This window comes from Thamnophis sirtalis, unplaced genomic scaffold, assembly GCF_051295495.1.
Source record: "Thamnophis sirtalis isolate CommonGarterSnake01/CBP01778 unplaced genomic scaffold, rThaSir2_p1.2 scaffold_2, whole genome shotgun sequence".
Lineage (NCBI taxonomy): Eukaryota > Metazoa > Chordata > Lepidosauria > Squamata > Natricidae > Thamnophis > Thamnophis sirtalis.
Genome location: NW_028261382.1, coordinates 11438419 through 11451963, shown reverse-complemented (window position 1 = coordinate 11451963; position 13545 = coordinate 11438419). Strand labels below are relative to the sequence as shown.

At 43.5% G+C, this 13545-nt stretch overlaps 1 protein-coding gene across 1 annotated transcript in view; it reads left to right on the top strand.

Annotated features, from left to right (window-relative positions):
* The window catches only part of ARNT2 (aryl hydrocarbon receptor nuclear translocator 2), a 129986-nt gene that overhangs the window by 105822 nt on the left and 10619 nt on the right, over window positions 1-13545 (top strand). Inside the window, exons 13-14 of the mRNA XM_087704276.1 lie at window positions 4558-4630; window positions 6528-6651. Of these exons, the coding sequence (XP_087560402.1) occupies window positions 4558-4630; window positions 6528-6651 (197 nt within the window). The remainder of the gene's footprint in view (window positions 1-4557; window positions 4631-6527; window positions 6652-13545) is intronic.

Below are 13545 nucleotides of genomic sequence, written 5' to 3'. Positions count from 1 at the left end.
TCCTTGGGGTTGCCCCTATAGAATAAAAATTTCTTCACGTGGAAATGACTAATCAAAGTCATATATTTCATCACTCTGAAGGTAGATGGTTAAGCCTTGTGGCTTTCCCTTCTCCATTTCTCCTAAAACTCATTCGTTTCACTTTTTTTTCCACCAAGTTTGAGGGCCTGCAGTTAGAACAACACGCGCACTTTTCCGGAATGCTATTCTAATGTTTTGTTGATACGATCAGTAGATTATCTTAGAGTTGAATGTGGTCCAGAGAGGAACCAAAACATGGATAATGAATAAATGTCTATTCTGCCCGGTCAGATGTTAGAGGCAGGAGGATCTATGGCTCATAAACAAACTTCTGTTCAGCCAGAAGTCTTTAGGCCGACCTAAAAATAAAAAAAGTCATTTATTTGGGCCAATAAATTACTTATGTTGACACTGAGCAAGGAATTTTCCCTTTCAAGGTTGCATCTATAGCATTGCACTTGAAAAGAAATTGAATGTTTAATCCTTCTTGGGATTCTGTCATATTTATCCTCAGTTGACTTAGCAAAACAAGGTAAGCGTCCTTCCCTAATATGGGGGTAGGCTGCTATGGGCTAATGCCTTATTGTTGCTCTTTTCTAAAGGAGCCATAAATTGTGTGAGAAAGCCTTTATGGCTAGTTTTAGAAAGCTGCAGTACATCTGTAGCAGGGGTGGGTTTCAGGCGGTTCGCGGCGGTCCCCGATATAGATATAGATAACTATATCTCTCCCATACTCCATAAAGCCCACTGTAAGGCAGTTATGCTCCCTGCTCAGGGGTGGGATTCAATTTTTTTTTACTACTGGTTGTGTGGGCATGGTGTAGTTTGGTGGGCATGGCAGGAGAAGGATACTGTAAAATCTCCATTCCCTCCCCACTCCAGGGGAAGGATACTGCAAAATCCCCATTCCCTCCCCACTCCAGGGGAAGGATTCAGTAAAATCTCCATTCCCCCCCCCCACTCCAGGGGAAGGATTCTGTAAAATCTCCATTCCCACCCCACTCCAGGGGAAGCATACTGCAAAATCCCCATTCCCTCCCCACTCCAGGGGAAGGATTCAGTAAAATCTCCATTCCCACCCCACTCCAGGGGAAGGATTCTGTAAAATCTCCATTCCCACCCCACTCCAGGGGAAGCATACTGCAAAATCCCCATTCCCTCCCCATTCCAGGGGAAGGATACTGCAAAATCCACATTCCTTCCCCATTACAGGGGAAGGATACTGCAAAATCCCCATTCCCTCCCCACTCCAGGGGAAGGATTCTGTAAAATCTCCATTCCCACCCCATTCCAGGTGAAGGATACTGCAAAATCTCCATTTCCTCCCGATCAGCTGGGACTCGGGAGGCAGAGAATAGATGGGGGCAGGGCCAGCCAGAGGTGGTATTTACCAGTTCTCCGAACTACTCAAAATTTTCACTATTAATTTAATTAATAATTTAATTTTTAATTTTAATCCAATTTTAAATTTTTTATTGTTAATATTAATTGGGTTTGTTTTTGGATACTTTATTTAATTTCCTTTTTAACTTTTGTAATATGTGGGGTTTTTTTTTATGTTGCATGCCGCCCTGAGTCCTTTGGGAGAAGGGCAGCATATAAATCCAATAAACAAACAAACACACTACCAGTTCCCTAGAACCGGTCAGAACCTGCTGAATACCACTTCTGTCCCTGCTGGATAACCAGGGTTGAGTTTCAACCGGTTCGCGGCGGTCCCCGCGAACCTTTTGGTCGGCGAACCTGGAAGTAAGTAACTTCCGAGAACGGCGAAGGGCCCACCCGCCCGCCCGCGCTCCTTACCGGTCTTTGAAAGCTTCTGCGCGTCCACGCAGGCGCATGGCACATACAGTGCCTGCGCGATTCTCCACGAGCAGCTGGATGGCACATACAGCGCCTGCGTGAGTCTCCGCGAGCAGCTGGAGCATCGCGCAGGCACTAAGACGCATGCGTGAACTGCGCGCGTGCACGAGGACGCCGCCGGCCCCGTTCCAACCGAACCGGTTGGAACGGGATTAGCAACCCACCCCTGTGGATAACTGTGATAACCCACATTTTTCATTCTCCTTAAGGCTCTGCTATGTCAAAGGTATTGTGAAAAAAATTAAAATAGTGTCCTTTGATGAAGGAATGCCATTGAAAGAAATAGGTAAGATCTGTTAATTGCTGGACCAGATTTTACAAGGGAGCCCACTCCAATGGTAATTAGAAATTGATTGGAGTTGTAAAGCTTTATCCTTTCCATAATTTTTTTTAAAGTAATCTTTATTAGTTATACATTTTTTTAAGAGTAAAACATACAAATACAAATACAATTTTAAACATACACCCCCCCCCCCCCGCGGTGACAGTCATTCACAGCCCAACTTTTTTTCCCTTCCTCATTGTTAGGTCTCTAAGCCACGTCTTCTCATTACAAAATTCAGGGATCTCTTACAATACCCATGTTCACTTTTAGTTCCCATTGTTAACAACTGCTATTTAACTTTCCCCGTTTTAAGTCCCTGCTGTTCTCCTGGCCCACATATACCATAGGTTCCAGCTAAGATAATGTTCCATTTCTCCTTTGTCCCTCAGCCAACCCGTCATTCTGTCCATTTCTGCACATTCATAGATCTTTTTTAATTATAGCATCTTCCGACGGTATGGTAGTGGATTTCCAAAATTGTGCATAAGTTATTCTTGCGGCCACAATTATATGTAGGCTCAAATCCATAATTTTAATGTATAGCAAGTCTAATGACATTTAAATATTTAGCTAATGAGGTTTTCCCAATGAAACACTATCCGTCAAAGAGGGAGAATAAAGATAGAAACATTTCTCAAATAGATAATTCCTGTTTGGGGTAATCAGGCTTGTCCCTTCTGGCTGCACCCATCTGCATTAATCCAAGAGCAAGCCTTTCAGACTGCATAGGTCTTTATAAGTAAAAAAAAATAGTCAAAATAACTACAGTTCAAAAGACTTCAGATTGTATAAATAGAAAGCAAGGCTAAATATCACTCCAGAAGTATGAAGGTGTGAACAAGAAACAAAAGAGACTTGACATATATGAAGCTATTTAGGGTTTGGTTTGGTTTTTAAATAGAGAGCTATAAGGACACTGGTAGTTATCCTCACAATTGTGTTTATTTGATACTGACACTTGGCTTGAGGCCATCAGCTTTCCAAATCTGGTTTCTGTGTGGAAAAACAACTAAATCCTAAGTTCAAATGTTCATGTTTCTTCCCTGCAAAAGTTTGTTTTGGGCTTAGCCATCCAAGCTCAGAAGTAAAACATTGGCGTTTAACATCTCTTTGTATGTTGAAAAGGAGAATCTGCAGCATTTGTCTTCCTACATACACACAACCTTTCCAGGGTCTATTAGTTTTGAAACTGAGCAGCTCTCCTGTTTCTTCCCTTTGCGTTCCCTCCCACACAAAACGAGATCCTTTCAGTATTTTGGGATGGTTCTAAGTGCTAATAGTCAACATTGGGTCAGAAATGCAGTGAAGGCATTTATCTATGGCGTTTGTGTGTAACAAGTGAATGTCCGGCATTTGTTGAAAGGCCGAAAGTTCCGCTAGACTTTGTACTTAGTCTTTCAAACAGTGACTGATCTAGCCTGATCTGGATATGTTGTAGGGACGTGGTGGCTCAGTGGCTAAGACTCTGAGCTTGTCAATCAGAAAAGTTGGCAGTTAGGTGGTTCGAATACCTACTGCCATGTAACGGAGTGAGCTCCCTTTACTTGTCCCAACTTCTGCCAACCTAGCAGTTCGAAAGCACATAAAAATGCAAGTAGAAAAATAGGAACCACCTTTGGTGGAAAGGAAATAGCGTTCCATGCACCTTCGGTGTTTAGTCCTGTCAGCCGCATGATCACGGAGACGTCTTCGGTCAGCCCTGGCTCTTTGGCTTTGAAACGGAGATGAGCTCCACTCCTTAGAGTCAGGAATGACTAGCACATATGTGCACGGGGAACCTTTACCTTTAGATGTGTTGTGGAAAACAAGGGGGAAAAGCGAGACTGTGCCATTTTGATCTCCTTGGATATATGAGTGATAAAATATTTTTTTCAGAGTTGCCTTAGCCATTTGATTAACTGATCAGTTATAAATTGAAACCTACCAAATTAATTGCCGCGATTAGATACATACACAGCGTATAAACTATTTTTACAGACTTTGGATTAAAGTCTTGCTGTTATTCTCTCAAAGCCCTTGTTGCTGGACCAAGTTTCTACCTGCCCTGCATTTAAATGACTTCTAGAGTTAGTTTGGATGGATTTCAACATCTCTCTACTGGATTGGAGGTGTCCGTTTTCTATGAAGTGGCTACAAATGTGAACTCATAACTTTTTCTTTGAGGTTTTACTAATTGGACTGTGATCTGTAGGCTTTATTTACTCTGTTCTTACTAAGCTCAGTGAAGCTTTAGAATGACTTGATTGGCATCTTAGTTTTCGATTGCCAAATTGGCAGGACAACCCAAGTCCTCCTCCAAGACAATCTCAAAGGAATTTATTACCACTGTTCTTCTCATTTCCTTTCAGGCAGCTTCAGCAGCAACAAGCTGAATTGGAAGTACACCAGAGAGATGGACTTTCCTCCTATGACTTAACTCAGGTAAGAGGCCCCTGCTGAACTAACCTGTCGGCTGTGACCAGGGGGGCATTTGCCCAGGTTCGCCTGGTGCACCAGTTGCGCCCCTACCTGAACCGGGAGGCACTCGCGACAGTCACTCATGCCCTCGTGACCTCAAGACTGGACTACTGCAATGCACTCTACATGGGGCAGCCTTTGAAGAGTATTCGGAGACTACAACTCATCCAGAATGCAGCCACGCAAGCGATTGTGGGTGCACCTCGGTACACCCACGTTACACCTATCCTCCGCGAGCTGCACTGGTTACCAATCGGTCTCCGGATACGCTTCAAAGTGCTAGTCGTAACTTATAAAGCCCTTCATGGTATTGGACCTGGGTACTTGAGAGACCGCCTGCTGCCAATTACCTCCCACAGACCCGTTAGATCGCACAGGGTCGGCCTCCTCCGGGTTCCGTCTACCAGCCAATGCCATCTGGCTACCACCCGGGGGAGGGCCTTCTCTGTTGCAGCTCCGGCCCTTTGGAATGAACTCCCCGCGGAGATTCGGACCCTCACCCCTCTCCAGGCCTTCCGGAAAGCTGTCAAAACCTGGCTGTGCCGGCAGGCCTGGGGTTGATGAGTTCCCCTCCCCTCTCGACTTGTATGGCTGTATGACTCTTGTGTATTTTAATTACGTGTATTGTGTTTGTATCCCCTTTCCCCTTTTGAGTTGTTCGCCGCCCTGAGTCCCTCCCGGAGAAGGGCGGCATACAAATAAATTAAATCTTAATCTTAATCTTAATCTAACCTTGGCTTCTTTAAACTAATCCATAGCCAAACCAAGCAATTTGCCACCAGGAGGTTTGTCAATACCTTTAAAAGAGGGGCAGATTAATTCACAGAAGAGAGGACTTTTAGTGATTTCCCACACCTTCAGTATGATTGGGAGAAGTTTGTTAGCTTCTTTAATATTCATGGTGGCCCGGAATGCTGGCCCAGGTGACTCTTTTGCCTGATCCTTCAAGATTTTCTGCCTGGTTTTGTGTCTGATGTCATCTTCTCCCAGGAAAGGGACAAAAACAAAGGCATATTCCCAGTTTTCTTGTGAAATTCTAGTTTGTTTTCACTCTTGTGGGGTTTAAGGTGCTATATAAAAGTGGGATGCGGTGGCTCAGTGGCTAAGACGCTGAGCTTGTCGATCAGAAAGGCCAGCAGTTCAAATCCCTAGCGCCGCGTAATGGAGTGAACTCCTGTTACTTGTCCCAGCTTCTGCCAACCTAGCAGTTCGGAAGCAGGTAAAAATGCAAGTAGAAAAATAGGGACCAGCTTTGGTGGGAAGGTAACAGCGTTCCGTGCGCCTTCAATTCATGCCACATGACCACGGAGACGTCTTCGGACAGCGCTGGTTCTTCAGCTTTGAAACGGAGATGAGCACCACCCCCTGGGCTTGGGAATGACTAGCACATATGTGCGAGGGGAACCTTTATCTTTACCTTATAAAAACACCCCTGATCAGAGTCTGTGTTTTTTTTCTCCTGTCATTTGTTTCCATCCCAAATTGTCAACTCCTGTAGAATGTTCTCTCCAAATTCTGCAGAATCTTTCTACCTAGAAGCCCCTCGAGATGAGTGAACGTGGGAATGCTTCTGAGGTCTTGTGTTTGTCTTCTGCCACTGTTCACTTGGTGTCTCCCTCCCACCTCAACCGCAGGCCACTTTAGCTGGACCCATCCCATTCAAGCAACAACTTCATTACTGTTGCAAACTACCAAGCCAGCATGCTTACGGCCCAAGGAACAATAAGAGCAGCACAAAAAATGAAATATGTCTGTTGCAGAAAGCAAATTGGGGGAACAAGGACTTGTTTCTAACTAAATTGGGTGGAAATTTAGCCATCAAGTAAATTGTGATTTCCTTCTCTCTGCCTTTTGCAATTAGGTGCCGGTTCCAAGTATACAATCTAATGTTCATGAGGGGGGGAAAGCAGTGGAAAAGCCGGACACCATCTTCACCCAGGAAAGAGATCCAAGATTTGCAGAGATGTTTGCTGGCATAACTGCTTGTAAGTAAAATAAGTTCTCAAAGTTTCATTGTTAGTAGAAGTAAAGTTATTGTTTCTTTGGATTCTCAGTTGAAAACACATAAGAGGGAAAAGGAGACATTCAAACCCAAGTTGTATTAGCAATAGCAATAGCACTTAGACTTATATACTGCTTCCCAGTGGTTTACAACCCTCTCTAAGCTGTTTACAGAGTCAGCCTAGTGCCCCCAACAATCTGGGTCCTCATTTTACCCACCTTGGAAGGATGGAAGGCCGTCATCCTCAAGCTGGTGAGAATCGAACTGCTGGTAGTTTGTAGCCTGCAATACTGCATTCTAACCACGGCCCTACTACAGCCCTTCCTTCCTTCCTTCCTTCCTTCCTTCCTTCCTTCCTTCCTTCCTTCCTTCCTTCCTTCCTTCCCACCTAGCAATAGCAATTAGACTTATATACTGCTTCACAGTACTTTACAGCCCTCTCTAAGCAGTTTACAGAGTCAGCATATTGCCCACAACAATCTGGGTCCTCATTTTACCCCCTTCGGAAGGATGGAAGGCCATCATCCTCAAGCTGGTGAGAATCGAACTGTTGGTAGTTGGTAGACTGCAATACTGCATTCTAACCATTGACCCACTACAGCCCTCCCTCCCTCCCTCCCTCCCTCCCTCCCTTCCTTCTCACTTAGCAATAGCACTTAGACTTATATACTGCTTCACAATGCTTTATAACCTTCTTTCCTTCCTTCTTTCCTTCCTTCCCACCTAGCAATAGCAATTAGACTTATATACTGCTTCACAGTGCTTTACAGCCCCCTCTAAGCAGTTTACAGAGTCAGCATATTGCCCACAACAATCTGGGTCCTCATTTTATCCCCCTCAGAAGGCTGGAAGGCTGAATCAACCTTGAGCCTAGTGAGATTCCATCTGCCAAACTGCTGGCAGCCAGTGATCAGCAGAAGTAGCCTGCAGTACTGCACTCTAACCACTGTGACAGCTCTTAATTGTTCTAAGTTAACTCCTTGCCTGTGGATTTGGGAGACAATGGATTGAATGCCCTTAGAGAGTGTTAACACTCTCACAAAATGGCAATGTAGGAAGGTATCTCCTATTAGTATTAGCATTAGATTCTCCCTTGCTGTGTAGTATATCAAGCAGCAAGTATTTTCAGTTTGTGGCAAATACCTCAGCCTTTTCCCATGTGATAGTTAAGGTCTTTAAGTCATCTACAAACATTCTTTGCCATGTATTTTAAGGGCATCCTCTTGATCATTTTGCATCAAGGGAGTTCATCTCATTGCCATGTTGCAAATTTGATTATTCGATTATAGAGCCCTGGGACACATTAGTCAGAATGCAGTATTGTAGGCTAATTCTGCCAACCGCCAGCAGTTCAATCCAGACCGGCTGAAGGTTGACTCAGCCTTCTATCCTTCCTAGGCCAGTAAAATGAGGACCCAGATTGTTGGAGGCAATAGGCCGACTCTGTAAACCTCTTAAGAGAGGGCTGTGAACAGTGGTGGGTTTCAAAAATTGTTTGAACCTATTCTGTGGGTGTGGCCTCCTTTGTGGGAGTGGCTTGCCGCCCATGTGACCGGATGGGAGTGGCTTGCCGCCGATGTGACCGGATATGAAGATGCCGACGACATTTGTCAGAACCACCTTAAATTACCTCACGCACAGCACTGGCATGCATAAGAATATGATGTAAACTTGTTTTTTAAAAGGCATCTTTGGTTTGCGTTAAAACAACTTCAACACACGCAATGTTCTGATTGCACCACAAACGCAGCAGTCATCCTTACCCTTTCACAGAGGCACTGAGTTTTATAAATATGAGCATGATACTGTAGAATAATCATATCCAAGGACAAGTGGTGGGTTTCAAAAATTTTTGGAACCTCTTCTGTAGGTGTGGCCTGCTTTCCGGGTCCACTGGTGGAACCTCTTCTAACCGGTATGGTAGATTTGACGAACCGGTTCTACCGAATAGGTGCGAACTGGTAGGAACCCACCTCTGGCTGTGAAGCACTGTGAAGTGGTATATAAGTCTATGTGCTATTGCTATTCTCCATACAAAGTGTATGGCCTGCATATTGGAGTCTTCTGCTTGCCACAATTATATGTAATTTGCAGGAGAGACTCTTGGAACATTAGTAACATGGTCAAAATAGCAATTTTTTAGGATTCAATGAAGGCGTCTTTGTTGGAAGATGTCAAGTCTTCTCCAATTAGGAGAAACGAAAAATTTAAAAAGGTGTACTTAGCCCTTACAAAAAGGGATAAATTCGCCCAGAAAAAATCCCAATCTTCAGGATGGGTTTGTAAAGACATGTCTTCTTTGCAGAGGTTAAGTCTTACAGCTGTAGTAGCTGGCAGCCTATTCTTTTATTTTCAATCTACTCTATTCTTAGCAGTGGATGTAAGAGTTGACTTCTTCCCAGTTCCCAATTCATTGCTACATATTTAATGGAAAATCCTGGATTTCTTCATAGGGAAAAGGGCTTGTCTTCAAAACATCCCTTTCAGTTGTGTGTTTTCGCTATTTAAGGGAACAAAAAAATATATTAGATGCTTGCATCTCTAATAACTGTTGTCAGCTGATAGCTGGGCACGAGTAGCAAGACAATAAATCAACCAAGCTTTTTCCAGAGAGGGGACAGAAATGTTGTTGGGTGTTTTTTCCCCCACCCCAGAAGTATTTTAGGATTCTTTTATATTGTGATCTTTCCCTCTGTTTATTGTTCCTAACCTCCCCTGCTGCTGATGAAGTTTTAACATTTGTTATTGATTAATCACCATACAAGGCATTCTTAGCCAAGGCATCTCACTATTTGTAACAAAGGGTCATTGGGAGACAGCAGCACAGCTGGGCCTCCTTCTTTCGAGATGCAATCATCTTTCTTCCATCCATCATGGAAAATGGTTTTTTTAACAGTTATTGCTCCCTGAAGCTGGTTATCTCCAGTGACAACAATAGCCCTGGATCTGCTGGGTGAATTTCTAGGATCATGCAAACAATACACCACCTATTTACAATTTCACACCTCTTTATTTCTCTAAGCAAAATACAACCAATATTTACCCCGTTTCCCCGAAAATAAGACCTCCCCAGATGATAAACACAATCAGGCTTTTGAGAGCATGCACTAAAATAAGCCCTCCCCCCCAAAATAAGCCTGTTCTGTCCCCCCTTCACGGCTCTTAACAAACGCAAGCAGACAAACTTAAAAGGAAGTCTTTCTTATCAGTTCTCAGTTCAAACTGGCTTCGAGCCCAAAAATAACAGAAATACAGTCTCTTTCAAGCAGATAACAGAATACAAAACACTCTTACAAGCAATGCACTTCTTCCAAAGTCTCCACGAATCAGGGTTACATGAAACACCAAAGCACTTATCCAAGTGTAACAAGCAATGTTGTACGAACCAAGAAACCCACGAAGGAACATTGACTCCTGCGACTAGGGCGTGGCAGCATCCGTCCTTTTATCTCCAAACCTGCCTCTAACAAGCCCCCGCTGCATACTGAATCTTGTATCCCAAAAAGACTCACAGCAGACATCTGCTGAGTCACAACAAAGCCCTTCCCCAAAAATAAGCCTTCCCCCAAAATAAACCCTCCCAGAAAATATTGCAACACAGCAGCAGCCAGGAGGTGACCACGCTTGCCTCTGCCTCCTGCACCTCAAAAATAATAAGACCTCCCCAAAAATAAGGCCAAGTGCTTATTTCGGGGGTCAAAAGAAAATAAAACCCTGTCTTATTTTTGGGAAAACACAGTATGCTCCATCCCATATTTGGGTAGACCAGATTGTCATGATCAAAAACACTTTTCCAGTTGAAGGTTGTATTCCCTTGGCAATATCTCTTGGGAGTTACATGGTGAGCACATTTTAAACTCAACACTGATAGGAACCACCCAATTTTCTTTCTAATATCCTCCTTTTTCTTCTCGCCATCTCTCTGCCAAGCAATAGCCTGTATAAAAGAAGTCTAGGATAGTCTACCTCTTCTAATGTCCTATTTTTTTTCCTTGTAGCCACGCTACGATCTTCATCTTGATTCCAACAACATAGAACTGAATGAAAGAATCTTATTAAAGTAGTGCTTTATATTTGGGCCACTACCTGGACCTATTTTGGACGAGAATGCAGGAATTCACCTTCAAAAATAACACTGAGGAAAGATCTTTCCTCAGCAGCGAAAGTGGTCACCTCATGGCTGCTGCTGTGTTGCAATATTTTTGGAGAGGGCTTATTTGTGGGGGGAGGATTTATTTTAGCACATGCGCTCAAAAGTCCAATTGGGCTTATTATCCAGGAAGATCTTCTTTTCAGGGAAACAGGGTACTGCCTCTGCTTTCACCTTTCAGCCCCAATCCAGGAGCCTTCTCAGGCAGCTGCTTTCGCAACAAACAAATAAAGTAAGATCTAATATAGATCTATTTCAAGCTATTTAGCTCTCATCAGCTAGCTATACCCTTCTCAGATTCAAACCCAGGTTACTTGCATATTGGGTGGATGTATTAACCTCTAAGCCACGGGCTCTCCTTACTTTGTCAGCTATTCCAGGGGAGAGATTAAGTGCTTTTTTCTGGTGGCACCAGTCTATCAGGGCAACCTAGTCTACCCAACTATGGGATGGAGCATACTGCTTCTGCTTTTGCTTTTCAGCCCCAAACCAGGAGCCTTCACAGGCAGTCACTTTCACGACAAACTATTTTCGGTAAATGTAAAATTTAACTTCAATTTGGGGGGGGAATCAAATTCCTTGCACTCGCTTCAAGCCTTAAAGGAACCATTTTTGACATAGGATGCAGTTAAAAAGGAATTGAGGCAAAGTACTTGTTACTTTTACATATTTTGCATAATGTTGATTTTGGATTGACTTTTTCTGAGCCAGTGCGTGCAAATAGCTGGAGCTTGCATAGAGAGGCCTATCATGCTAGGGACATTAGCTCAGCAGCCGTCAAGCACGTATCTTAGCAGGAGAGGGGGGAATGAAAATAGCCCCTATTGCTCCAACCATGTGTTTATAGGACCACGGATCCTGTAAAAAATATCTTCCCAAAAAAAATACAGTGCAGGAAGAACTTTTTAATATTTGCATTTACTGCATTTCCCAAGTCAGATATAACTCACTTCTCCTTTATCCCTGGCCAAACAAATATCTAAATATCAGAAATCAGATTTGCTAGATGGCTTTTTGCTTGGCAAACCTGGCTTCTTGGCTTGGGTGCTGTGAGCAGAGACATTCAAATGATGCTGTACAGTCTCTCGGACTAATTTGTCATTGATTTCTCAACATCATGGCAATGTTTCCACATTTTTTTAAATTTAAGCCCGAATCCAAATTTTATTTTCTGCCGTTGAGAAGTTCCCATTAAGAAGTCCTCATGCGCCATTTGAATTTCAGCTTGAGGGGGGCGTGGGGGAGGCGGGTGAAAATTCTGGATAATAGACAAATGTTTGTTACTATTTTTATTCTGTTTTCTGTCTGGGATGTAATGACAGCGATCCCAGATGCTATTTGTTTCCAGATGGAGCTCCTTCCAGTGTCAAGAAACCTTGATCTACTGCAGCTGTCTTTAAACTTGCCCCTTCCAATCATGTTGGATCGTAGTTCTGGAAATGTTCAGCCTACACAGCAGTGCTTGCTAAGCATTATGGGAGTTGTAGTCTGGCACGTTTCGAGGATGCCCGTTTGGTGAAAGTGCCTATGTTGTTCAATAGTTGAAGGAATGATTAAATGATCAATTTAAACGATTAAAGGCCTGGGGACTAAAACATATGAAAAACGGTTGCAGAAATTGGGTATGGCTAGCCTAGAGCAGGGATCAGCAACTTGCAGCTCTGGAGCTGCATGTGGCTCTTTCATCCCTCTGCTGTGGCTCCCTGTTGCCAGTCAGCTCCACAATTGATAGGGCTTTCGGTTAGGACAGGTAGAGGAAAAAGGATGCCGCACTAGGAGGAGACTCTATGGTGAGGGAAGTGGACTTCTGATCGACAGGGGGAAAAGACGCCACACTAGGAGGAGACTCTATGGTGGGCGAATTGGCTCCAGAATTGAATGGGGGGCTTCCGGTTAGGACCTTTGTGGCTCTTTGAGTGTTTATGGTTGCCGAACCTTGGACTACAAAATGAAGCACTAGGGAGACCTGATAGCAAAGTTCCATTATTTGAGAGGCAAAGAAAGGGGGGGGGTCAATGTATCTTCCAAAGCATCAGAAGGCAAGGCAAGAAGCAATGGATGGAAACAAATCAAGGAGAGAAGCAACCTAGAACGAAGGAGAAATTTCCTAATAGTGACAATAATTAATTAGTGGAAGGGCTTGCCTTCAGAAGTTGTGGGTCCTTCATCAATAGAGGTTCTTAAGATGAGACTGGACAGTCATTTACTGTATCTGAAATGGTGTAGGAGCTCCTGCTTGAGCAGGGGGTTGGACTAAAAGACCTCCAAGGTCCCTTCCAATTCTATTCTGATTGAAGATTGATTGACTTATTAAAAATAGTCATGCCAAATGTATTTTTTTTAAAATTTGGTAACAGAGGTGCCCCTGGCCTCCAAAAATGGGACGTAAATGTTTATTATTTTGGATTGAAATTTCACAAATTCACCTGATTTGGCTGCACTACACCAACGCCTTATGACAATTGGATGCTCAAGTGGTGAATTTCATTTTTTCTTCCCCCTCCTTTTTTTTTTTTTTTTGAGTGTTAGTTCACTGGGCATATGTGCATATAATTTGCAAAAGGCATCCATCGCTAAAGAAATTGCTAACCAAACTATATTTATCCCCCTCCTGCTTTTTCTCCAAGAAAATGATGCATAGTTCTTTCTACCTACACTCTTACTTTATCCACACAATATTCTTGTAGCCTTAGTCAGCCCAAGAGGGAATGACTTGCTTAAGATCAC